A 26,145-nucleotide genomic window follows, 5' to 3' on the forward strand; every position below is an offset into this window, starting at 1 on the left:
ATGCTGTTGTATGGAACACTGTAGACCGGGATATTAAAGAGGCTCTGACCGAGTCATGGAAGACTAGCTAGAAATCCCGCTCCCTCCATAGAACCTCTGCAATAGCATCCCGGATATCCTTACTATACCGACTCCTAATTATCTGCTCAGCATACCGACAAGCCTCTTGTGTAGCCTCAATTACTAGCTCTTCATCGCTGGTGTCAAGAAGGAAGTTATGGATACCAGTGACTGCGTACACAATCTGGACCTGGTTTCGTATCGAGTACTCTGGCGCAGTAGCTTGGATAATCTTCCACTTCCTCTTTAGAATACCGAATACCTTCTCAACGATAACCCGAAGGCGTGCGTGCCGGATGTTATATAGTTCTTTTGCTGTGGTCGGCGGGTTTTTGGCATTCCTCCAATCCTCGAGGTGATATCTGACACCATTATAAGGTGTAAGAATCCCTACATGCCTACCAAATGCAGCGTCTGCAAGGTAGAACCGGCCCGAGGGGACCGCAAAGTCATTCGCAGTAGCGATGCTAAGGAGCGTAGAATCGTGTGTTGAGCCCTCAGCACCAGCGAGTACGTACGAGAACGCACCATCAAATCGGACTGCGGCGAAGACGTTCTGTGCGATAAAGCCTTTCCGGGTTCGCCACTGGTGTTGCTGAGGCTCTGGACTGAAGGCGTGGATATATGTACCATCAATGGCCCCGATACAACCGTAGAATGCATCGTCGATAGACGGGTCGAGCCAGTCATCGTCTTTTGGCTTGACGAATGCGCAGTGTAGCTGTACGAGCTTGTCCAGTAGATCCGTCATAACAGAGCTCACAGTAGACTGGCTGACTCGGAACCGGTGGGCAGCATTACGCTGGCTCTCGTCGTGGGCGAATATCCATAGCACGATCATAAGCTTTAGCTCGGCTGTCAGATATCTGGACCCCTTAAGCCCGGTATGCTCTTGTAGCCATGTAACCAATCGATGGAAAGCGGCCTTTGGCATACGAAAAAGATCAACGAATTGGGTATCCGAGCTACTGAGAATCGACTCAGCAAGATGGCAGGCCCCCGAGGGCTCCTCTGGGTGGATAATATCGCAGTCGCGTGGCCCTAGTAGTCGACGGCGATCAACATACTGTAGGGCTTCATCCACTACAGCTTTCGTGATGACGGCGTTGAGCAGAGGGTTATTAATGGAAGCCATTGGCAGCAGTACGTAGGATCTCGACGGTACGGCAACCCTTCTCGAAGAAGGGTTGCCGTACTGTTGGGAAAAAGCCAACCATACTAGATTTGGCTGTGCACTATACCATATGAAGGGCGTTGACCAGGGTGTCACGAAGAGCCCCGCGAAGATACATTGCATAAATCGAGACGGATCGTTCCGGGCGCTCGGCCTCAAATTTAGTCGATAAATGTGGGAAATTACCACTCGATTGGGGTTAGTGGCCTTGCAAGGCCCCCTGCGATTTTTTTTGTGCAGGTTTTCCCAACCGCAACGACACCGCAACGGCGAGCCGATCAGGCCCTTAGCTGTGGATTGTGTAGGGTGGCCAAGTACTAGCGAAGTAATGTGTCTCTGTTTTTTTTAGTAACTGTCACCGGATGGCCAGCGGCTCGCTCGATGACCAGTTTCCTGCAGCAGGGCTAGCCGTAAAGGAGCAGCTTTGCCGATCGATACTAGATCTTGGAACCCTTTCAGCAGCCAAGTTCGTAGGGGCAGCAAACCAATCAGTCTCCCTCAAGGCCAGCACAGGACCAAGCGCACCGAACGCGGACGCAATCGCCACCTTCTTCTATAGTATTTCTTGACATTTTCCACCGCCGGAGAATGTGGAAGATAATTATAACAAGTTTCTGGTAGTACGTTTTGCCCCTTTTCTCGCCCGCTCGATCCTCTTTTTCATTCAATATACAATCTGAGCAATGCCATTTCCCGGTGCCCGTACATGCACAGGCGGCGGTTGGGCCGCCTTATTGACAATCAACGGCTCAATGTCGGTGCCCGTGTCCGTCCCGTCCTCTCCGACTGCCGGCGTCGCTAGATCGTCCGCAACGCCTCAACCTTCTGACCCTCTGACATGGTGCAGACCTCCAGAATCTCACCATTGACCTTCTTCTGGCAAAGCCTTCCGACCTCTCGTCTGCTGACTGATCAGTCCTTTCGTGTAACCTGGAGCGTTACTGTGTCAAAAATGAGAAGGGGCGATCTGGGTGTCGAGTTTAAGCAGGCTTATTACTGGGCGCCGTTTGTCTTGCAAGGACTATGGTACTTTCAAGCGCAACGAGGCCTCCACAACCAAGCTTTATTCAGCCTTGGGTGGGGGGTAGGTAGAAGTTGGAGCACCGGCGTTTAAAGGGATCGGGGTTAAAGTTTTCTATAGGTCAGTTCGATGGAGACAGGAGCGAAGATTATGTACATTTCTCTTGGCGTATCCTTGCAGGTTGCGAAGGAATTAACTAGGTTTTTGGTAAAGGAGTTGTCGTACAGCGGCCCCGAAAAGAAGCTGCGTACCTGACTGTGTTACCATCAACGGCGCTTAGGTTCTAATAGATAGTGGTCTCCGCATCGGGCTAGAATAAACTTCTTACACCCGCATTAGACCCGGGTTTACCAGCAGACCGGTTATGTGGTGATCAATTTCAAAAAAATAAAAGCCGCCAGGCCACCGGGTGTAACGGCCAATGACGATGGTTACAGCCTGGTTATCTGAGACGAATCTGGGCACACGAAATTTCCTTTTTCGTTCGCAATCCTGAGCTGAGGTGAGCTGGGGTGAGCTGTGGCTGATTTGTCCTGAGCTCTCCCTGATTTTTCCCTGAGCTGGGGTAATCCTATACGCCGCCGCCGTACAGCCTCAAAGGCCCCTTTTTCAATCTCCCCTAGCTAAAGTTTCCTATCGATAAAAGCAGATGACGTGTAATCTATAAGGATAGCTCCCAAGTAACAATTCCAATTACAACGTACACGCGTACTGGGTGTGTGTACGACTCGTAACGCACAAGCCATATGGGCTCGATTGGCAGGCGTGCACGCACTGGGTGCTTGCACTGACAGATCTTTTGGTCGTTGGGGGTTCCTGCCCCGCTTGTGTTACATGGCATGACTTGCATAGGACGGGAAGAGGTACCATTCAGCGCAGATCTCTAAGTACCTAGAATCATTTTATTATCATTATCAGTGTCCCGCATCGTTCTGGAACGCGGCCGACTTTGGGCAAGAAACGTAGGTCGTGAACAGTTGTCGAAACTTCACTGGCCTCGGTGTTCTGGACTCCATCGAATCAGCGATAGAGGATGGGTAGTGTGGGTTGCACCGCATGGTTGCCTGATTTAGGAGTCCGGCAAGGCAAATCATCTGTTGCAAGGCGTCCACGGCGTCTTGTCTCAACGGCCCCGATCAATATAATTACCATTAGCCGTCCGTGTCTCGCTGCCGCAACGAAACCAACAGGCCCTAACAATGCAACAACAAGTCAACAAAACTATTAGACTCGTGCTTGGTCTCTATCAGCCCTCATCTTGAGCCGCCATAGCAATGAGCAACTTCCAGTACCAAGCTCTAGACAAGGGTGTCTTCGCCATTCGGCTAGCTTCCATACTCCCTGGTGATGAAGAGGATCCCATGGTCCTAGAAATTAACCACGCAACCATATCGGAGGAGTCTCCAATCACCTATCTCGCCCTTTCGTATGTATGGGGCACCGCAACCGAGAGGGTCCCTGTATCCGTCGTCCGGTATAACGGAAACACCGTTCAAACCACTCTCCACATCACGCCAAATCTGTTCCAGGCCCTCCGGCACCTGCGAGGCATTATACAGCTGTCCATTCCCATCTGGATCGATGCCATCTGCATCAATCAGGGAGACAATGGTGAAAAGGCATTGCAGATTCCCAGAATGGGCGACATATACCGCCTAGCAAACCGAGTCATTGTCTGGTTGGGGGGGGATGGGACCGACAGGGGCGAATATGCGCTCCAGCTGCTCAGGAACCACATCGAGGCTGTCAATTCCATCGTGCGGTTTGTCGACCTCGAGGAGGATCCGGAGGACCCCGACAACATCGACCCTGCGTATTTCTGCGCGATCCACTACGAGGCTCTGCACGCGCTGTTGCAACGCCCGTGGTTTGACAGGCTCTGGATCCGGCAAGAGGTGGCGCTCGCAAACGAGCAGGCGGTGGTGATGTGCGGCCACCGGTATATGCTGTGGGCCGACTTTGTCAGCGCGTGTACTTCCTTGCGCGGGAAGAATACTGACGTGAGCAAGTCGGCAGAGGTACAGGATCGATGCGTCTTGGTCATCGAGCTCGGTACCCAGACCAGACAGGGCGGCAATCTGGAGTACCTGCTGGTAGTCGCCCGAAAGGCTCGGTGTTTTGACCCGCGGGACAAGGTGTATGGGCTGCTGGGCCTCACCACGGAATACTACCGGCAGAGAATCACGATGAACTATGACGCACCCGTCCTGGACGTCTATCGCCAGGTTGTCGAGGCGGAAGTGGGACGCGGCAGACTCTCGATCCTTTCTCACTGCGATCTTTCGACGTGGCCCTCTACTCTTCCGGGCTGGCCGACATGGGTGCCGGACTGGTCGAACGGGGCATCCACCAGCCATTTGACCACGGTCATCAGCAATGGAGGACTTCCAGCACACGTTCAATACCCGAATCCGCATACCTTGCGGGCCACGGGCCTCTATGTTGATGAAATCCAGACCGTGTATGAGATGTGCATCAACCCGGTCGACGCACCGTTCAACTCGGAGATGTACCGTCTAGCAAGGGCCGTCATTCCCGTGTCCGATGACCCCGACGTCCAAGACAAGATGGTGGATATATTCTGCCAGACGATTTGTGTTGACACGTACACAGTCTCCGGAAAGGGCTGGAGATCGTTTCACGACGAGGCAACCAGGCACGTCAAGCTCCTCCTCGCAACGGCCGGCAAGCCGGAGAGCGCACTAAACCATGACAACTTCATCCGCCGTGCCCGTTACAGCTGCAACCGCAGGTCGCTCATTGTCACGAAGCATGGAAAACTAGGCCTTGCACCCGCGGCAGCCCGGTCCGGGGATGCGGTTTGTGTCCTGATCGGCTGCCCCGTACCGCTTGTCCTGCGCCCCATCGCGACCGGCGAGCGAAAAGAAGTCGGAGGGGTAGGAGAGAAAAAGTACCAGGTTGTCGGGCAGTGCCATCTACACGGTTGCGCGGACGACGAGGCCGTATTGGGCGAGCTGCCAGAATCCGTCGGGACGCGGCCGACGAGTGCGTTCGGCAGCACGGTTCTCCACGAGTACTTTGATCGGGCTTCTGGGGAGGCCTTGCCGGAGGATCCGAGGCTTCCCGGGTTTCGAGCGAGGACGCGGCACCTCCTGCGGGACTCGGACATTGGTGGCAACTACAAGGCTTGGCGGTTCGAGTGGTTGGGAGATGTTACGCTACAGATGCTTCGGGACGCGGGAATAGGTGTAGATAGCTTCGATTTGGTTTAGGGGGATGGTACGGGAAAGGGGCAGGAGAGAACGGAAAGGAGCAAGGTAAACATGACGTCAACATTTCCACGCCTCTCTCGTGCTTCTCGGCCGTTTCTTGGAGGATGCCACGTCGTCGTTTCGGGCATCAAAAGTCCCAAGTTAACAAACAAGGCGTGTATTTACTGCGGGGATTACCAGGAGGTGCTGTATCTACATGTGTTGTCTGTCCAAATCAAAGTTTCCGCAAGAGATATCCTGAAACCACAAATAACGAGATAAAGTTTCCACGGCAAGTCAACCTCAGCTCTCTATCTCTTACAGTTCTGTTGCTTGTCCGGATCGCATGTCATAAACAGATATCGCAGACACCCGGCCTCAACAAAGCCACCCACACCACCGTTGTCACCTGTAAACACGCATCAGCATCCGTTCTATCATCAACCGTCATGGTATCGCAAACTTGCAAATCTCAAAATTCCTAATCAGGATACTCTGGCAGGTATCGCTCGCCCCCGGCAGCCGCGCGACATTCCCACGCCGTTGGAAATGGTGTCAAATCCGAGGGGAAAGTTGCGGGGCCTCATGACGACGTTGACGGCCGGCATGGTCTCGGTGCTGCACGCAAAGATGGCAAAATACCTCTAGAGCTGCGGGTCGATGTCGCCGTGGTTGGGGAAGTCGGACTCGGGGAAGCACATCTTTTTGTTTATCGCCAGGGGCGTGTGTGTTGGCGCGCTCGGGTTGCGCGTTGTTGGTGGGGGTGGTGCTGTCGTCGCTGTGCCGACCCAGGAGTTGCAGGTTGATGTGGGCACGCAGATGGAACCGGTGCCGCCGCCCACAGCTCCTGAAGGCGGGCCGAGCTAAAGCAGTGCGTATTTAGTAGGTTGGCGTTATCTATACGGCACCCTTCATGCACATAGTCGTAGTGATCCCTAAACCACAACTGCTCTTGTAAGATGACATAGTTCTCGATGGTTAAGAAGGCCTGATCCTGGCGGAGGTTTTTTAAGCCGAGCTCTTGAGCTAGTGGCCTTTGGATATACTATATTGGTTAGCATATTGCCCTCCTTATGATAGTAATATAGTTCTACGTACCGGCGCTACCGACCTTTTAACATTGAAGGGTATCTCCAGATTGTAATGTCTTTCCCACGTATTATAAAATCGGCGCATTATAACTCTTAAGCTGTAGGGAGTTAGTAGTTTGTCCTTTTTATTAAGCTCGCCTTTTATGCCGAACGCCATAGTTTTGGCAAAATGCTTCATCACCTACATCTCCCGAGGATCGGAAGGCCCATATTTCTTTATATATTTGAAGAACGTTAGATCTCAGTATTAAATACGTGCGCGTTATTTACTTACGAATGCCACACTTCAAGTACTTGTGAATACTGGTTCTTGCTTTTAGGCCTCAGATTATTGCGAACTGTATAAGGGCAGATCTTAGAGCGGTCCCCTGTAAGGCCTCTCCTTTCAACCCGCCCGATAAGGGCATTTGCTGAATTGGACGTCTTTGATTCTAATTCCATTCTGTATCTTGGCGTTTTATCAAGGACGATAATAAATTCAGGGTGTTGAATAACGGAAGTAGGAGTGCTCTGAACAAGGTAAAGTTGTGAGTAGGGCAGAGGCTAAGTCCACAGGGGTCAGGTAGGCAACACGAAAAAATACAAGAGGTAAAGGTGAGGCTATTCATTTTCAAAATAAGGACTAATTTTGGCCATCTTTATATATGGGACCAATTCTGGGCCCACTCGGCTAGAGTTGAAGCAGTTCAGCATGCTGCGGCGCAGCGTACCGAAAATAGTACTTAGCCTGGGCAACGGTGAGCAAGCCTGAGCAAATCCTGAGCAAAGACTGAGCCGGCCCTGAGCCGGCCCTGAGCAACGGTGAGCAGTGTCACGTGGGCGAGGTACAAAAAAGGAAATTCTGTGTGCCCAGATTCGTCTCATATAACAACATAATGCGCCTCCCGAATGTTGCCCTCAGTAATTACCATACGCAGGCATGGCCCTGAGCCGCCGCTGCTTTACCCTGAGTTGTGGTGAGCGAGGTGTGTGTACTGCACAGCCCCTGTGCCGCGTTTCTGGCCACCCCGGCTAAAGTTGCCATTTACCAAAATAAAAAAAAAAGACTTCCTGTTTCCTGTAGACCTAGATCTGGGTACACACGATCGGTCAACCATGCAGAGACTGTTCGTTGAAAACCTTTCAAAGGCTATAGTATCGGCATAGTGGATGTTTATAAAGAGGCATTACCATTGTTTATAATACAGCCTCTTTACTCAACACTTCCAGAGCAAATGACAATTTCCTGCGTTGCCATTATAGTGTGGGCACAGGGAATAGGTCATCGGTCTATGGCTTGGGAGTTTAAGGGAAGAAGATAGTCCGGACTAGCGGAGTCGCAGTCGTTTTTGCCTGGATATACATGAGGCCGAAGGAACAGATAGGGTAGTCTCACACTTTAACAACGAACATAGAACCAGGTAGAAGATTCCACTAATATACGTTGCCTTACCCAGGCAGGTGATCACCTTGTTCATCCTTCATGGCACCGGCAGGCAAGGGTAACGATGAATGACCTGGTAAGCATGCAACGTACACGAAGGCTGCCTCCTTTACGTTTTGCACATTGTCCCTTGCTGAAGTTGCCTCTCAGTGGAGCCTCTCTCCTTCTCCGAGTTACCCTAGCCATTCTTCCTTCCGCCACTTTCGCCTTCACCGAGGTCTGATACCTAGTCTACATTCCCACATCGGTGGTGGCAATATTGGAATTTCTGCCTCGTCGTTACCCCTACTATGACTCACTCCTTCCTGCTTCTCCTGACTCTACCCCGTCGGCACCAGACTTTATAAAAGATACATTACCAAGACTACGTATGAGCCCCAGATGAGTTTTAGTACCTTACCGAGCTGAAGAAAAGACTATAGGAATTAGTCAAAGCTGTAATTGAGAACGATTCTTATTTAAATGCTTAAAAAATCTAGGAGAATATATTCTATCGAACTCCCGAGCTTGACGCGCTATTATAACGTCAGCCTACCGTTATTATCCCGCTTTCTAGATTATACCCCATTTTTCGTTAACGCTCACCGTTTGTAACGTAGCACGTGACTTTTCTCACCGTTCTTGGCAAGTTCCCGTTTTCTGTTGGAAGTACGTAGCTTTTCTGCCGGCATAATCGATTAGGTACGTACCTTTTCTGTCGGCAGAATCTGATCCGCTACGTATCTTTTCTGCCAGCGTAAGGCATGTCCTTTCTGTGGTTACTACCTGGAAGTTGGATAATCCAATTTAGGGTCACGGCAGGCGACCCAATTTAGTTCTCTCGAACTTAATTGTTGTTCTCATAGTGATAAGTGGATTTTCTGCTAGGCTACCTTTCGCCGACTACTAGCTCTTATTTAGGCCCGATTTTAGTCTATTTCTCATACGCCGCAAAACTGGTCACGGAGGACAAAAATTTAGCGCCAACAAGCAAGTTATCTGCTGATATAAATGGTACGTACCTAGCGAGACCAAACCCAGGCCCAGGGACGAGAATTGGGCCGCTGGGATGCTGTACATTTTCTGCCGGCAGAAAAGGTACGTACCGAACGGCAGAAAGAATTCGAACCCAAAACGGCTGTGCTAGGCTTGGTATGTATCTATTTCGCCAGCAGAAAATTGACAGTCTTTCTAATCTCAACCTTGGGACAGTTGTACGGGGTCTAGATCCGTTTGATTGGGGAGAATTTGAAGAAAGCGCCATGACGGCCACTGCACCAACCATCCAAGCTCCCAGTCGACCTTTAGTGCCAACCACTGCAAGATTGCTTGCCTAACTATATGCATGCATCCCATCCGCAGCAAATTCTTAGAGTGCCTTGACAGTTCCAGAGTTCAAGAGACTCCGCTACCTTTCTTGATCGGCGCAGCCTATAGGGGAATGTGACTCAGAAGTGGCGTATCATTACAAGGAATATCCTGCATTAAAAGGCCAATAGAGCACGGAAATAAGCACTACGCCGAACTTGCGAGAAGTATACGGGACTAGAGGCAAGGGGAGCTCGGCTGAGAAAGCCTATAGGCACCGCTAGTTTCAGAAAGTCTAATACTAGGGTGGTTTGGTCACACGCCACCAGAGGAGGTAGGTGACCCTAATAAAGGATATAGCCGAGTACCAGGCGGACGCTAAATGATAACCAGAGTTAGTTATTCTCGAGCTGAAGCTATTGGCGGTTGATACTTAAGTCCTAAGTTAACCGTTAATTTGTCCTATTCTTTATACTTTAGAATACCCTTATCCTTACTTAAATTTCACCTCAGGTTATTATCGGTAGTATAGATAAGAACAATTTCCTGATTATGTCGATAACTTTTCCACTAGCTTCTGAGGATCAGTCTGGGACTTCGGCCGCATCTCCGGAGATTGAACGGTCTACTAAGGTTTGAGCATGCGAACTCAGTATTAACGAATTGTTAACTCAAACTTTATTAGTAGGCACAAGCTGGATGCCTTAAGCCAGATGAAGTATCGATCTTAGAGGATTAGGAGAACCGTGGGCCGGCCCTTAAGGATTTCCATGGTACTCGATGTATCTTAACGGTACGCTGGGGTGACGGGAAGTTCGAATACATTAAAAAATTGGACGATAATTTAAGAAACGGGCGGATAGAAGTCTCCTTCACTCCGAATCCTCAGACTGGACGGATAACCCTTATATTTGATATGTGCTTTGTCGAAGATTATCCGCGATAAACTACACAACCGCACGAGAATGATCGCTCTTTGTAATATGGAAACCTCAATAAGGCTTTCTACGGGCAGCTGCCTGAAGGTACGCCGGCTTTTGGGGACATGCGTGCGGAGTCTCCGGAGGATTATCCGTCAAATCTCTCCACCATCCCCAACTCTCCGGGCAGAGGGGATCAACTGTCAGCCGTACAGGATGGTGCGGTTGACCAGCAGTACCAAACGTCGGTAGATGGCGGTAAAGGACTCAAACGGTCAAGTAATCTGGAGGATGTGTCTGTAGCAGGTGTGAAAAGACAGAGGCCATCGGACCCGGAAAATCCCGCACATAAACAGGCTGGATCGCGAGATTTAGACGATTAATTTTGCGGCCATAGACTGAATTCGAATACGAGGATGCGGGCCTCCAGGAGCTTGGATAGGAGGAAGCCTTAGGCCGTTGCAGGGCGGTCCCGTCGCGAATTGAGTCGCCAGGAAGCAGGATTACGTTCTTAGTATTTTCCCTAATATATCTGCCTTGAAGAAAAGATCTGCCACGAATCCCATGTCCTAATCCATCCTGACCATGAAGTCGCGACTGCGGATAAAGTATAAGTCGATCAGATCTTTCCCCTTGTTCTTCAAGACGATCGCCGAGTTCTTCCGAATGAATGGGTGTGTTGGACGAGCCCACCTCAAGTCCCGCTGCAGCACGTGGAGGGAAAAACAGGGAATAGATCAATCGACCTCCCACTCGTCGTCGTCGGTATAAGGTTCGTCTCCATCATCCTCTTGGTACACATCGCCATCCGATTCATTATCTTCCATTATCATCGTCATCATTGTCGCCGTCTTCCTCGTCAGCCCATCCATCAGGTCGTATACACTCGCAACCATTCAAGATGCAAGTAGGGCATGCACTGTGACGGCGCCAGCCTGCAGCACTCACTACCACTGCGCTAGAACCCCCAAAAGGATGCCAGAATTGCAAGTTGACAACTTGCAACCTGTAGTAAGGTATATAGTACTGCTACGGCCATTGCGCGCCGTGACATGCACCCCCATGAAAGCTGGGGACGGGTGTGCGGGTGTACCAGGTGATCGGCTTGCGCTCGGAGTTGGCACAGGTCTGACAAGCCTTGCGTACGGTAATCTCTCGGGAGGCGGCCAAGAGGGCATCGGCGACATGTGAGTCGACTTCCCGGCCCACCATGACCTTGGCGAGCACCTCTTTGTAGAATTCCGGCGTCGTGAAAATCGCGTAGGCCCATTCGCACCGGAAGAGTGCCGACACCGCCCCATCCTCGGACTAGAAAGAGCATTAACAAAGAAGTGTGACAGGACACGCAAGCACTCACGTTTCTGTAGCGACGATCGAGCCAGTCCCGGAGGACGTGCTCGTGGCCCGGGCCGCTTTCATCGCACGCGGGCATGAGGCAAACCATAAATGGCTTGTAGACGTCGCATTCGTCCACCGTATTATTCAAGATGCAGTTCGCGCACCCGACAAAATCATCACCCAAAGCCGCAATGCATTTGCCGAAGAATAGCTCTTCAGGTGAATCCATCCTGCAACTGGAGCAGTATCCAATGTCACGGAAGGCTCCGGTCACAGCGACGACGAGGGCGTTGAGATATCGCCCGGGTAGGCGGTTCCGTGGCATGTTCCACCAGGAATTATCACTCTCCACGTCCGCAAAAAACGGGATGCCCACCTTGATGCCCCTGTACTGGTTGGGATTGGCGAGCGCTTCTCGCTGACGGGGCTGAGGGTGAGTTAGCCCGGCATCAGGGTTGAAATCTAGAGAACCTACCGAAAGGTATGCTGCTTCAAGCCAACGGCGGAAGTCCTGATTCCGGCCGTCGAGGTATCCGCGGGTTTCCCCTTGTCTCACAGCGTCTTCAGTCTGGAGAAACTCCGGCGCGGCCAGATACAGGTCGCGGAAGGTAGCGGTGCTATAATCCTCGATCTTCTCCATGGTTGCGGCCTGACTATTTTGTTGATGACCACTAAACTATAGCAGAAAGTCGATATGCTATTCACGGTAGGAGAAAAGGGCAACTCGTAGAAGGATGCGAGGATGGAGAAGGGTGGTGAGGTAAGGAAGTAGAATAGAAGGAGAAGATTCGGAGGGGTTATAGAGTTTTCTTAACCAGGCAAAGGCGTACGCATCTTTCTATGGCCTTCCATGGAGTAGAGGAACAAGACAATAGCAGCACATTCAAGTATGGAACAATAGAATAGGAAGCAATAGAGGCTCATACGGGCAAGACACAATAAAAACATCTGCGAGAGGGTGACAATCAAAAGACAATAGCATACGTAACAAGAATCCACAGATAAGTAATTTCATCCAGAGTTTGTATTGAATAATTTCATCTAAAGGTCATATTGATACGTTTCGAGAGCAAATACTAAATACTACAGGTGTGAGGAATGTCTCACAAGTTTATCACCATGGGTTGAGCTCCAGATTTATCTCCGGGATAACCCACCGCGCCTCCTCGCCGTGCTCATTGTCTTCATCCACCTTCAGACTCTAAGAACACCACCTCCGTAATAATTTAAGTTCGAGGCATGTATGTGGCTCTCACCATGTATCGCACTGCTCAAACAGGACTACCAGCGCCCATCTGCGTAACCTTCAGACACAACCCACCGCAGAACTAGTTCCGCTATCCAAAATTTGCTCGCTACTGTTCGCATACAAAGTACCACAAGGCAGGCATCAAGGCAAGCGTATTCTTAACGGCAGACGAGGGCGTGCGAAAGCCGCACACTGTCATCTCTCTGACCATAAGCCGTGAACGGGATATCCCTTTTGAAGATAAGTTGTGAGCGCCTTCCTCCCTTCCACTCCCAACTTTTAAACCAGGCACTTTGGACCAGGTGGTGACGAATCCGCTCCTGCACACCGCTTGTCTCGAGTCTCTTTTGCAGACCAAAGCACGTCCTTCCCTTGTCCGCAGCGCTTCCTCTTTGATCGTTTCTCCTCTCCTTTAGAAACAGATGCACTCTAATTGCTGGTTCTCTCGGTCACTGACGTCTTCTTGCAACAGGTGCTCAATTGTTTCTCTAGCGACCACGGAACGGAAGGTACGTAGTTGCGAAAGAATAGCCAAGACTCGATTCATCCTCAACTTTGCTGCCACCGCGGATCCGAGATACCACGACAAAATCTCTTCTGCCCATATTCTTCAACTTCTGTGTCATCTCCTTCGGAGCCCGGTACGCCTGGTCCAGAGACAGCAGGGAAATCCGAACCGAAGAAGGCAGTCGCTCGGTTCCAGCCTCTGTATAATGATTAATTATCTGCTGCCAAAATACAATTGACTCAGATTGACTGATACTTTGTCCAGAGAGAGCACTAAGTGAAGGAGCAAACATGTCTTCCCACCGCTTTGGCGGTGGACGCTGACATGCTCGGGACTCGCGCTTCCATCCACCGCCAGAATACATATGCGAGTTAGTGAATGATTCTCACTCACATTTCTCGCTCTTTGCACCCCTGTCTTCGTAATCAGCCGTAGCCAGATGAGCGTGAGCAATCAGTGGCAGGTTGTTGTTCTTCATGTATAACACGAAGAAGGCTTTCAGGCTATCGGCCGTGGGACCGTTTCTTTCCTCGATTGGAGGCGGCGGAGTATAGTTCATAGGAGGGTTGCACCACTGGGACGTAGGAACGAGCTTCTCGTCCTAGATGACAAAGAAGTCGTCTGTCCGTTCAGTGTTGCAGAAGAAAACCGGGAGCATCTGATTATTTCCAGGCCACTGAACTCGGCATTAAATTTTTCTTGCGACGGACGGATAAGGATGTCGAACTTCTTCACGTCTGGCCAAGCAATCAGCACATCTTTGGAGCCTCCCAAGCGAAACTGGTAAGCCCAAGGAGGTGGATCAAGCTTCCATTCGTCGGCGATGATCGTGGCCACCAAATTAGATATCTTTCCCACCCCATCTGTGAAGCGCCCTTCTCTCTCGGTATCTGCCAGCGGAATTTTCACAAGCTTCGGGATTCCAGAGACGCGTCGAGTCGACGAGAAACACTGTCCGATCCTGGCCGCGTACTTGGCGACCACGGTAATGTGGTTGAACCGACCCATCCACTTGAGGATCGTTTCGCAGGTCACGACGTTGTCAAGATCTCCATCTGGCTGGCAAAAAAGAAGGCCCATACACCTGGTCATCCCTATCACTCATGCATCCGTTGATACGGCCTTCTAGAGCCTCGTCTGTGAACTGGATCCGCATGAATCTGTCACGGTAGTCGCTGTAATGGCGAACCACCCGGTTTGTTGTCTCCACCGTTGGAGTGTTGAAGTATATTCTGGTCGGCGTGATGATTGCGTTGCGATTAAGGGCACAATGATCTGGTATATTCATGGTGGCGGGGTAGTAACTCATCGCCGCAATATCTTCAAAGAGTTCCATGGGGTTGTATATCCGTTTACTCTCTGGTCGGCAGCATACTCGAGAAGCAGGCGGGCTCAGTCCGGTGTCAGGCTGTCAGGGTCTGAGAGCGACCAACTTGTCAACGAAGTCTTGTCCCACATTTTATTCACTCAGACTACCATGTGAAAGGCAGACCTCTAGCTGATAGCGTACGTCAAAGGGAAGCTGGGCGTGTGGGCCGGAATCAAGGAAAGCGAGGCTAGCTCTATATCCTCCTTTTTTAAAGGTAAATATATTTTTAATAATATAGTAAATACTATATACTATAAATTATTAGTTAGCTAGGTAGTAATTTAAGCTATAACTTCCTTAAAAATAGTACTACTACTTTTAAAGTCTAAGAAGCTAATAGGCTCCTCCCCCTAATTTAAAGAGACTTAGTTATTACAAACCGCTTGACTGTAAAGGTCACACGTTTGTATCGTGCATTGGCACTGAAAAGGGTGAGGGGTAAGGTGAGAAGAGGCTCGGATTGAACAAAGGGCAAGCTACTATTGCACGCCGGATACAGTCACTGTTTGCTACTCAAAATGTATGAGTACAAAGAATGTGTATTGCTTGCTTGAGGAACCAAGCAAGCTCTATCTAGGACCGTGGCTACGATCATTGTATATATGTCTACTATTGGACTAATAACAACGGGTCCCGTTGGCCCGTAGTCCCGGCCCCAGATGTCCCGGGACGCTGGCCACGCGGGACACTGTCCCGCGTGTCCGAGCCCCAAACGGTCCCGAACCCCGGGCCCCGGGGACGCTCCTAATTGGCCCTTCTCACGGGACGCTCCTGATTGGTCTCCCTCAACCAAAGCGTGCCCCACTACTGTGCATTTCCACAGGGATTCGTCACACGTGGCTAGCGGTTCCGAATTTTAGGGCCCAGAATATACCAGTACATGCCTTGAGATGATACATAACGTCCCAGCTTGGAATTCGGGATGGTACATAATGTGATGGCCCGGAATTAACCAGTACATAATGCGATATCCCAGAATATACCAGTATATGCCCAGGAATGGTATACGATATCCCGGTTCAGAATTTAGGATAGTATATAATATTACATACATCTCTTGTATACCCTTTCCGCCGCTCTAGATAATGAGGGCTGCCTACTGCAAAATTAAACTGAGGCGGCCAGCTTAAACCCCTTTCGATAGGCCACACAGTTATTCTAATTGAATCAAAGCCCGAAGGTTGTCCGTCCACTAAGCTTCTAGTAAGGAATGGTCACACAATGCAAGTTAGTGAGAGTGGTTTGCCGTCACGCTTTCATCAACGGCATGGAGCCTCTTGCTGCTGTCAGCTTACTAGCAATATTCTCCAACTCGCAGATACGACAAGGAAGACGATCAGCAATGCGCGTGAGTTGTCGCGGCTAGACACTAAGGAGGAACATACCGAGCTGATGGCTGCTGCGGCGGAGGTGCAGAGCCTCTTTGCCCGCATTACGCCGACCAGCCCACACAAAGACTCCCGATGAATCTCCCCCATAAGGAGATCTGTTTTCTTTTGCAGGAAAAGTCTCTGCATTGTGACCCCTCCCTGACTCCCTAACGGTTGAGTCTCGGTGTTTGAGAGGTAACGCGCCAAGAACTCTGCCGACTCTCCTCGAGGCTCGGACGACACCACCAACGATGTCCCAACAGAGAAGGAAGACCCCTCCTAGGTCAGATAAAGATGTACAGGATGGTGAGTTTCAGCCCATTGCACGCGCAATTCATCCGTCAACGGGTATATGCTTACGAACCAAAGCTTCCTGCAGGCCGGACTGTGTCACTGGGATCAAGCCTACTTAAGAAGGGGCGGATGGAAAACTCAGGAAAGGGGGCATATTCATTACTAGTGGAGTAGAGGAGATGTTTAGTAGTTTGGCTGTCAAGAATTTAACGTCATTTTGCTCTCTCCTTTCTCTATCTATAATTTTGCGACCGCTTGATCAAGGCAGAACTCAAACTGAGCTCAGGTGGGTGAGGAAAAACTCCGAAGTGGTTCCATTTGGCAGGTCTCGAACTCAGCGCTTCTTTTAAGTTTTATTTTCTTCCACCACCATGGCTACACGGAAATGATACACCGCCTTTCCTTCCCCAGAACGAGTGTGCTGACAGTCTCTCATGGCCCTGCTGTCAACGGCGGCTGCCTAACTATACCTATACACTCCGCGCTCTTCTTATGGTGTCTGCAATTAATCCTCTTTCAGTGTAGGATCAGCTTGCCAAGCTCGCAAGCATGTCGTTAGCCACTGTAAGTAGTTTCTTGGTCTGCTCCCAGTCTTCGAGCCTTGTTGCGCAGCTGCCACAATCAAGAAGTAACGTCATCCAATCCGCCTCAGCCCCAAGAACTGCTGGGTCTAATTCGGCGTACTTTGTCGCCAACGAGACAGCGTGGGCCAAAGTCTCTTTGACCTGGAGAAGATCCTCCTTCTTAGAAGCCCTGATATCGACAGGGCTGGGTAGTGCTGCTCGCACAAAGTCTGATGCGCGTTGGAAGGCTAATCGTCCTGTGCCCGTTGTGACTGCGGTTGTTTGCTTGAATTGGTTTAAAAGGAAATCTTGAACAAATCGATGCATACGAATACTTGCGCTGACACCTTGAGGTCCCGGTGTACGGGCAATCATGCTGCTGGATAACAGCTCATTCAGAGCCTCTCTTCTGCAATACGAAGACATCTATCAGCAGGCGAGGAAAAAAAATAATTGACCAACAGGGGGGGGGGGTGGCTTGGGTTATGACCTACATCTCCAAATCATCCAAAATCCCAAAGCTTGTATTCGTGTCGGGAGAGGAACCAGTCGGGCGTTTGATCCTCTCAGAAAGTAGGATGTCTTGATCTACACCATCGGGGTCGAGAAATACCAGCATCTGTAGGAGAGCCAACGCTGGCCCACCGAGACGGGCAAGTGCGAGGGAGAGAGAATCGCTGAGCGTCTTTGAATATGCCTCACTAGCATACAAATCAACAGTACCGGCTTGGGCTTCAAAGTTGCTGTAACGTCGGAGAAACTCAGAGACCGGAGCCCCAGTTTCTATTATTTGACCTGCCACCATGGGAAGGGCGAGCGGGAGTCCGCTGAACCTGTCCACAATTTTATCCAATGCGCTATGGGCGGTCTCAGGTACCAGTGCCCGAGGACCGGCTTTGAGTAGTTGCAGGAGGAAGTCTACGCCCTCATCGTGAGTGAATGTTGGTATTTGAATATTGTTCTGCCCAGGGATGACAACTGGATCCCGTGTTGTAATTATGATCGCAGACCCCCTAGCTTTTGGTGGTTTAGGGAAGAAATCTGATAGGTCGGTTGGGTTTTCGACATTATCGAACACCAGCAGCCAAGGCGACGCTACTGAAAGATTAGACGCGGTACAAAACTTAGGTTTTAAGATAGCGGCTAAGAAACAAAGGAGTTTTACACGATAATTCCAGCCACCTCTTCACATGTCGAATGTGACTGGCCGGCTCATTCGTTGCTGTCAAGTTGAGACGGTTGTTGATGAGTGAGAATGACATCGCAATGGAGATCCGAGACTCTCCATTGATCCACCAGACCGAATCGTAGATACTCTGTTGGAAGGATGCAACTGCATATTCCTGGGCGACATATGATTTCCCGACCCCTCCAAGCCCGCTGAGGGAGCATATCGGTACTTCTGCGTCTGTTTCCCCTTTATCGAAGTAGTTCTTGATAGCGCTGAGGATGTCTCGTCGACCGTAAAAATTGGAAGGCGGGTCGAACGGAACATTGAAATATCGTTCACTTGGGACTTTCGATTCCGAAGGATCCGCTGAAAGTGGAGAAGATGATTCCTCGGGCGCGTTGACGACTTCAGCGCCGTCCTCAGGAAAAGCAGATATCCTTCGGGGCCCATCAACTCTGGCATTGGTATCGTTTCTGGCCTGAGGTTCGTCCTCTGCGGCAGAGTTCGAATCCGAGCTGTCAGTCTCGGCCGAGGGGGCAGCTCGTGCGAACGTTGAGGCTCGTTGGTAAACTGACGAGGAGGCCAGAATTACGTCAAAGGCAAACCGTACAGTGTTTTCGACATCCGGGTCGGCATCTTTCTTGCTCGACAAACTTCGGCGAGTTAAAGACATCGACTTCGCGTCCTCCCAAACTTGGCGCACAGCATCGGGTTGTCGGTCCAATGATCTATGATGAGGCTCGGTAGGTCAATATTTGCGGCCATTTTAAGAGTCAGGCTGCCAGCTGCCCAACAGTTGTTACCTACAGTTTCGTGGCAGCGAGCAATAGATGCAATGCGCTGGACAAATACTGGAGGTTCTCCAGGTGCTGCTGCATGGTGTCCTGGCTCCACACTACCTTCGCCCTCTGGCTGCGGTCTAAGAGTGATCCTGACCCCCAATTCTCCGAACCGACAATCTTGTCAAGGTCGTCTTGGAGATCCTGCACCGCTTCGACATACCCAACAAGGATGTCTTTCCAATCGGCCAAGCCCGTGATCTGGTCCGCAGCTCCAGACGACAGCCAATCTTGAATGTTTCCGGCGGCGAGCTCAACCGCCTTGCAGAAGTACTTAATGTTCCTGATTGTTTTACCGGCTTCGTTGTATTTCTGCTTGATATCGCTTAGCGCCTTTGGAACGGATATACACAAGCGAGCCAGCTGCAGGGCCACGCCTGCAACGCTCAGTGCCGAGACGGGTTCCATGGCGAATGGCCTGTATTAAGGGAAATTCTGAGGACTGCTTGGAAAAGATGCCAGCGTTGAAAAAGCTCAAGAGGACTATGATCAGCGACACGAGAAGAAGAAGCGGGGTAACTGGGTGAACTCGGGCGCCCACTAAGCGCGCACTGCTGTGCGCTTACGTAAACCAAAATGACTTATGTAATCCAGAAAATGCATCTAACGCAGCATTGCCCCGCACCACAAAGACTTGCAACATCAACACCAAGATCAATACTACAAGCACTGAAATTTAGTTAATCTGTTGTAAGAGAAGGCAGGTACGCCTGATCAAGGTGGTCAAAATGCAGGTAAGGAGGTGGGTGAGCAATGAGTGGTATTGGTGTAAGACTTCAACCTGGCCCTCGCAAAGGAAAGGGGCGAGGGCCTCTGCTTATATACATAACAGGATATAGGGCGGGCCTGTGACAAAGGAGTGAAGTCTAGGCCCGCTTCAAAGGAGTGAGTGGGTGTTGGGGTTCCTTTCTTACATTTGGGCCCAGCCATGGTACAAGCACTTCCCTCGCGAAAAGTTGCTAATTATCATCTTCTGGGCTCAGGACACTGCCCGTCGAGTCTAAACCTATTTCAGTCACTTCCCTAATTGTTTCGCGGGTGGTCGCCTGAGCAAAAGCGGCGAGGGGTGGTGTAGTCTGCAAGGGTTGAGGAGGGCAAGATTCGGGAGGCGCAACAGACTAAGGACTAGCTAAGACCAATATCTTTTTCTCATTTTCTTTGGGAGCGGGGGGCAAGGGGGCAGATTCTGGGTGAGGTGAGGGGGATTCGGTTATTTGGGTAGGGTAGGTAGAGAGGAAGTACTCAACGGCAGGCAATGCCTTCCCCTTGCTCCCAGTTGGCTAGGTACTATTCTCGCGGACATGTCGGCCAGCGTGATACTGTCCCTCCACTCACCGAGAACCAACAAAGGAAGTGCCGTGCCAGGCCGTGAGTGTTGGTTGTTGGTCGATGAATTAAGAAATAATTGGCAAGCGGCCACGCAGATTTGGTAGTTTCCTGCGTACTGTATAGTACCTGTAAATCTGCCGTTGGAGGTGTTTGAGCGCAGCTGCACAGAGTATCAGTAAGGGTACCCCAGACGTGTGCTTGATGACGTGATCGAACGACCGACGAGGACGAGTTAAAGTCCTCAAAGTACTTGGATGCCTGGCGGCCCGGGGTGAACGGATTAGGTAAATGCCCGGGGTTAAAAACTACGCCCTACCGAGACTCGCTTGCGAGACGGTACGCCGCAGCACGGCCGTTTAGCGTCACGCTGATAGTAAAAACTGAAACGTCGGGTGCATTCAATTTTTGTAAGATAATTATCGTATTGGTAATTTACCCATACAGACATGACCTGTCTTAGCGAGACATCAAGATGCCTGCCTCCCTTTGGTTGGCCGAAGAGAATATTGGGGTTCAGGTTCAACATGTACCTTAAGTAAGGTAGGTGAGGTATGTACATTACACATTAGGCAGGTCTTGCCCCGCAGAAGCAAGTAATTTTTCGCCAGCGACATCCATATTCCCGATTTTCTTTGTTCTCCTCAATCTGCTAACGTGTGTGATAAGCGAGATGAACAGACAAGCGAGTTGAACACTTTTGACGCGACGCGCCTCCTCTCTACAAAACACCAAATTCCTCAACAAACTCAAATGTCTCTTCCTTCATACGAAGCTAGGGTAAATTTGGCCCTCAGGGCTATTCAAAACGACCCAAAACTCAGTATTCGAGCTGCAGCAACAACATATCAAGTCACGGTAAATACTATACGCAACCGACGCGACGGCAAACCTGCACGACGTGATACTCCAGCCAATTCGCGTAAGCTTACGGATTTGGAAGAGAAAACGATTGTTCAGTACATCATTGAGCTATGTGCGCGCGCATTTCATCCCCGGCTTTCGTACGTAGAAGATATGGCCAATCGATTGCTACGCGAACGCGACGCGCCCTCTGTCGGTACACGCTGGGCTCACAACTTCGTCAAGCGCCAGCCAGAACTTCGGACGCGTTTTACGCGTAAATACGACTACCAGAGGGCCAAATGCGAAGATCCAAAAGTTATTCGCGAGTGGTTTGCGCTTGTGCACAACACGAAGGCCAAGTACGGTATCCTTGACGAAGATTTGTACAATTTCGACGAGACCGGCTTTATGATGGGCATTATCATCCCCGCTATGGTAGTTACTACCTCTGATGGCCGTGGTAGGGCTAAGCAAGCCCAGCCTGGTAATCGAGAGTGGGCTACAGTCATCCAAGGAGTGAATGCTCTAGGCTGGACTATCCCACCATTCATTATCTTAGCTGGGCAATATCACCTTGCTAACTGGTATCAAGAGTGCAACCTTCCGGGTACCTGGCGTATCGCAACAACCGACAATGGCTGGACTACTAATGAGAAAGGCATGGATTGGATTCGGCACTTCGATTTCCACACAGCATCTCGTACGAAGGGAATATACCGACTGTTAATTCTCGACGGCCACGATAGCCACCACTCCGAAGAATTCGAGACTTACTGCCGGGAGCACAACATCATCACACTCTGTATGCCTCCGCACTCTTCACACCTACTTCAGCCATTGGATGTTGGTTGCTTTGGGCCGTTGAAGAAGGCGTACGGCTGTCAGATTGAGCAGCTGATGCGGATGAACATCACACATATTAGCAAGCTGGAGTTTCTTTGTGGGTTTAGAGAGGCGTTTTTTGCTTCGGTTACGGAAAGGAATATCCAGGGGGGGTTTGCTGGAGCCGGCCTTGTGCCGTACGATCCAGAGAGGGTGATATCCAAGCTGGATGTGCGTATTCGGACTCCAACACCCCCAGCTACAAGCCCAACTACATCGCTACCTTGGGTCTCCCAAACGCCACAAAACCCGAGAGAGGCTGCCTCACAGTCAGCGTTCATCAAAACTCGAATTTCCAACCATCAGGGCAGCTCTCCAACACCAATGCTGACTGCTGTGGATCGATTAGCTAAAGGTACGATGGCTATGATGCACGAGGTGGCTCTTTTGCGTACAGAGGTCTCAGCACTTCGGAAGGCCAATGAGGGGCTTAGTAAGCGACGGAGAGCCAAGAAAACACGTGTTCGGCTTGGAGGATCACTTACTGTACAAGAGGCACAGGATCTACTGGATCAGAAGGCTGTGGGTGGGCAGTTGGTCCAGGAAACACGACAAAATGGTGGTGGTGCAGGGGGGTCTCGTACGAAGATTCGATGCTGTGGCGTATGCGGCAAGCCTGGCCATAATGCACGTACGTGCAAGGAGGCTGCAGAATCGTCTGATTCATCTGTTTCCGATTCAGTTATTGTTATTTCCTAGTGTTGTGGTTGTGTAATTGAGGGTAGTTGTGGTGAGGTTGTGGAAATTGTTCAACTCGCTTGTCTGTTCATCTCGCTTATCACACACGTTACCTTTGTGACTTTGTGTTCTCCAATCCAAGACTCATCCACGCACCGCACCCTCACGCACTTTCAACCACCACGATCAGTTTTTTTTCCGGGTATTACCTGCGTGAAGGTTTTCCTTGACCATAGCCCATTGTGTCCTCTTCCTGTAAGCCCTCGCTCCGTCTTCCGTGGTGCTCCCGGCCACTAATTAATTTGCTCATGGTGCCAAATTATCCTGTGAACTAATGTTCCCATTTCTCCAGCCCTCAAATCGACACAGCCACTTTCCAGTGCCCTGAAAGACTTCAAAGGAGATTGGTGCGACGCGAATGTGCTTAATACTGGGTTCAAGGAAGTGAATCTTGCTTGGGAATCGGAAGACGAGTCGAAGATCAAGATCCATTAGCGCAACAGTTGGCCCGTAAACTATGTGCCCGACGCTGCGCCAAAGAAGGAGGGCAGCCCGTCCACATCCTTCGGCTACAGTGGCGTATGGTACAAGATATCATCCAGCACAATGAGCGGTCCCGGTTCCTCAGCAAGTAGTATCAAATCATCGTCGGGCTCGGATTCGGAAAAATCCTCTGGGAAATCTAGTGATAAATCAGATTCTCTTGGAGGAAATCCCACCCAGGTATACACCGCCACTTCGGCTGGTTCCACCGAACACGAGCTGCCTTACTTTGGTCAGATGGTTGCTCCAGTTGGCCAGATATATATTGGCAACCACACATCTGAATACTGGCTTGTGATTGAGGAGCACCGTAGACTCGGATTGGTATGGCTCAAGGATGCGGGAGAAGACAACGCTTCGCTTGAAGAGCTCGTTTTTGACTTGGGGGAGAAGAACATCACCATGGTTGGCCTACTGGGCCCAAACCTAGAGGCTATTTACAAGTGGGTACATGTGGACAACTGCAAAACGATGGAATGGACGCAGTTCTTCGACGCCTTTTCCAAGGGACTCAAAAACAGAAAAGTTCACTTTCACGAGGTTTTCATCGATGAAGTCGGGAAAATCAAGACCAGGGCCAAAGAGAACCACGATTCGAAAAGGGCGCTGCCGGCCTAAGGCGTTGATTGGTGGCGGCTTGAGTTGATGACACCCCGTGTTTTGCTCCAACCTGCTCTCATATCGACCTCAGAACATAGCAGGCCGTGTCCGAAAGAATGGGTAGGAATACCCAAGAGAGCACAGGTTTCGGTGCCTATTTTGTATTGACGAGAACTTTTTTTTTCGGCTTTATGCTAATTGTTTAATGCGTGTTTTGCTTTTAGAAAAAGATGGACTTGGTTTCTTTAGCTAAGTATACTGTGCCCTGTCAAGCGTAGCTCCCTATAACTTATAAACCGTGATGACGTACGTAATAGTAACGGGGAACTGACGGCGAGAGTAGGCCGCACTACCGCTCTGGAAGTCCCGCAAGGACTGGAAGATCGGTACCATATTTCTCGGAATAGCCTCATCGTTAGGGAAGTAAGCCGGGCCGTTATACTTGTCCGTCTTGATAAGTAGAATAAAGGGAACCTCGCGGCGAGGGTCTTCCATATCGGCAGCCCAAGCGATGTCATAAAACTTCGGAAGTAAGGACTCTGCCCAGCTAAACTTCAGAATAACGGATTTATAGCTATTCTAGCCCCTTAATACTATAACAAATTCTCATGATAATTCGATGTTTCGATGTTCATGGCCTAATTATTGGATTTCTAGGGGGCTTGCCCCCTAGGACCCCTATTGCCTGCGACGCTCTTGGCCTGCGGCGCTTGGAGCCTGCGGCACTTTCCTTCAACAGCTTACGCGTTATATCTACTAATTGGGAAATTGCTCCTTCCTGACACACACCCACGACACAGTGAAGCGGCATTTCACGGCTTAAGCTGTCCGAGGTTCATCCGATCGACCAGTCCCTCGAGTCCATTTCGACACGGACGAAACTGGCCAATCGCTGTAAGAGAAACTTTCGGCACCCTCACGGTAATATAGAATACAGCCTCTCTACGCCACCTCCGGCTCGCAAGCTCGCCTACGGTGGCTCCGTTCAGCTGAATTAGTCCAATTTCGTAATCATCACTCGGACTGTCAGCTAAACACGCAAGTGCTTCTGCTGCACATTGCTAGCTGGTCTGGAGACGTCATCTGTTGCCTAACTGCCACCAAGTCCATATCGACAATTTGTTACGTAACTAGGCCTAATTAGGCCACATGTTCTCTAAGCGAGGATCTACGCCCACACAGGCCTAGTGCTTGCATGTTAGAAAGGAGCATTATTTCCTATAGGAAGTAGGGCCTTTCGCTCTGCTTCCTTCCTTCCACAATCCATCAATTGAATGCACCTATTTGACTGCTTGTGTGCAACAACAAGTACTTCTTGTCACGGTCGCCACAGGGCTCATGTGACAGGATTGATTCTATTGGCTGCATTGTGCTTAGGGTGTGGCCTGTGCGCACTGAGCACCACTACCTAACGTGCCAATGCCTTGTGCACCTAGATGCTAGTTTACACAACAGGCACATCATCCTTAAAACTACGTCAGCTCACGGGTCACAGAATTTTCGACGCCAGCTAGCACACGCCGGACTTCAACTTAGCTGTGGCGCAACAAGTGGGTGGAGTGCGAAACTTGTTTAGGTTTCAGGTTTCCGTCGGTGAGTACAGGAACGCAAAGCAATGGTCCAGTCCAGCCTTGCCAGACGCGGCGCAGCCCGAGCCCAAGAGCCAGCCGGGTGTGGTATTTTCTCATTACTGTACTGGATGGGTGTGTTATGGTTTAATGCGGTACGGTAATCATGATAATCATTCGGGCATTTCCCATTTAACGTCGCCGTCGCCGCCGCCGCCGCCACGACTGCCATGGATGGCTGAAGCCCGTTGATCTCTGGTCCAAGGAGTCGCGGGTAGAGCGGACCCGCCACGTACCAATGTTGGGCGTCAACGCCGCGGCCATCACCCAGCTGGCAGAGGTGACATGCAAAGCCGTTGGGGTACTCGTCAGAATGAGGAAGAGAGAAGGCGAATTCAGGAGGATGACCCCAGCACAAAAGGCAGACGACATTGCGAGAATCAGAAAAGAGAGCGGTGTGGAGTTCCGGGCCGCGACCCCGACCTACTTTAACTACAGCAACGAGGTTGCCGTGGCCCTCGCTTGCCCGTCGTTCGAGTACATTTCGCGCTGTGCGCGCTGCTTCTACGTCGCCAACTACAAGATCACGGGGGACCCAGGCCAGGCCACTGCAGAGGAGGCGTACCTGCGCGAAAACGAATGGAACTTCAACTACGGCCCGTGGGACTGTGCCGAGAGCTTCGAGCACTGCCACTGCACGTATAACAGAACGGTTACTGGCGGTGTTGTTCGACACCTTCTACCTTGCGTGAGCAGACCGGGACAAGGGAGTTTGTGCCTAAGATTACCTGCCAACAGCATGAAAGAATGATC

General features: G+C 50.6%; 6 protein-coding genes across 6 annotated transcripts; 3 read left to right on the top strand and 3 right to left on the bottom strand.

The window, feature by feature from the left end:
- Positions 1 to 3,529: 3,529 nt before the first annotated feature.
- On the top strand, positions 3,530 to 5,488 carry B0T26DRAFT_637567 (heterokaryon incompatibility protein-domain-containing protein; the record flags this gene model as incomplete). Its single annotated transcript, XM_060436940.1, has 1 exon — positions 3,530 to 5,488. The coding sequence occupies one exon, from the start codon at positions 3,530 to 3,532 to the stop codon at positions 5,486 to 5,488; it is 1,959 nt and encodes a 652-aa protein (XP_060299665.1).
- Positions 5,489 to 6,308: 820 nt separating this feature from the next.
- B0T26DRAFT_627324 (uncharacterized protein) lies at positions 6,309 to 6,736 on the bottom strand (the record flags this gene model as incomplete). Its single annotated transcript, XM_060436202.1, has 2 exons — positions 6,309 to 6,512; positions 6,566 to 6,736. Coding segments are annotated over 2 exons (375 nt in total), but the record flags the coding sequence as incomplete, so codon positions are not given.
- Positions 6,737 to 13,668: 6,932 nt separating this feature from the next.
- B0T26DRAFT_671562 (RNA dependent RNA polymerase-domain-containing protein) lies at positions 13,669 to 14,571 on the bottom strand (the record flags this gene model as incomplete). The annotated part of the gene is made up of 3 exons (XM_060439348.1): positions 13,669 to 13,884; positions 14,142 to 14,338; positions 14,385 to 14,571. The coding sequence occupies 3 exons, from the start codon at positions 14,569 to 14,571 to the stop codon at positions 13,669 to 13,671; spliced, it is 600 nt and encodes a 199-aa protein (XP_060299667.1).
- Positions 14,572 to 17,523: 2,952 nt separating this feature from the next.
- B0T26DRAFT_798982 (P-loop containing nucleoside triphosphate hydrolase protein) lies at positions 17,524 to 19,375 on the bottom strand (the record flags this gene model as incomplete). The annotated part of the gene is made up of 3 exons (XM_060446963.1): positions 18,858 to 19,375; positions 18,045 to 18,778; positions 17,524 to 17,974 (listed from the first exon to the last, which is right to left on the bottom strand). Coding segments are annotated over exons 1-3 (1,623 nt in total), but the record flags the coding sequence as incomplete, so codon positions are not given.
- A 3,852-nt stretch (positions 19,376 to 23,227) lies between these two features.
- B0T26DRAFT_671564 (uncharacterized protein) lies at positions 23,228 to 23,782 on the top strand (the record flags this gene model as incomplete). Its single annotated transcript, XM_060439349.1, has 1 exon — positions 23,228 to 23,782. One exon carries the CDS (start codon positions 23,228 to 23,230, stop codon positions 23,780 to 23,782), a length of 555 nt encoding a protein of 184 aa, XP_060299669.1.
- Positions 23,783 to 25,630: 1,848 nt separating this feature from the next.
- Positions 25,631 to 26,114, top strand: B0T26DRAFT_671565 (uncharacterized protein; the record flags this gene model as incomplete). Its single annotated transcript, XM_060439350.1, has 2 exons — positions 25,631 to 26,054; positions 26,089 to 26,114. 2 exons carry the CDS (start codon positions 25,631 to 25,633, stop codon positions 26,112 to 26,114), a joined length of 450 nt encoding a protein of 149 aa, XP_060299670.1.
- Between the last annotated feature and the right edge of the window lie 31 nt (positions 26,115 to 26,145).

The sequence above is a fragment of the Lasiosphaeria miniovina genome, assembly GCF_030549165.1.
Source record: "Lasiosphaeria miniovina strain SMH2392-1A chromosome Unknown B0T26scaffold_2, whole genome shotgun sequence".
Classification (NCBI taxonomy): domain Eukaryota; kingdom Fungi; phylum Ascomycota; class Sordariomycetes; order Sordariales; family Lasiosphaeriaceae; genus Lasiosphaeria; species Lasiosphaeria miniovina.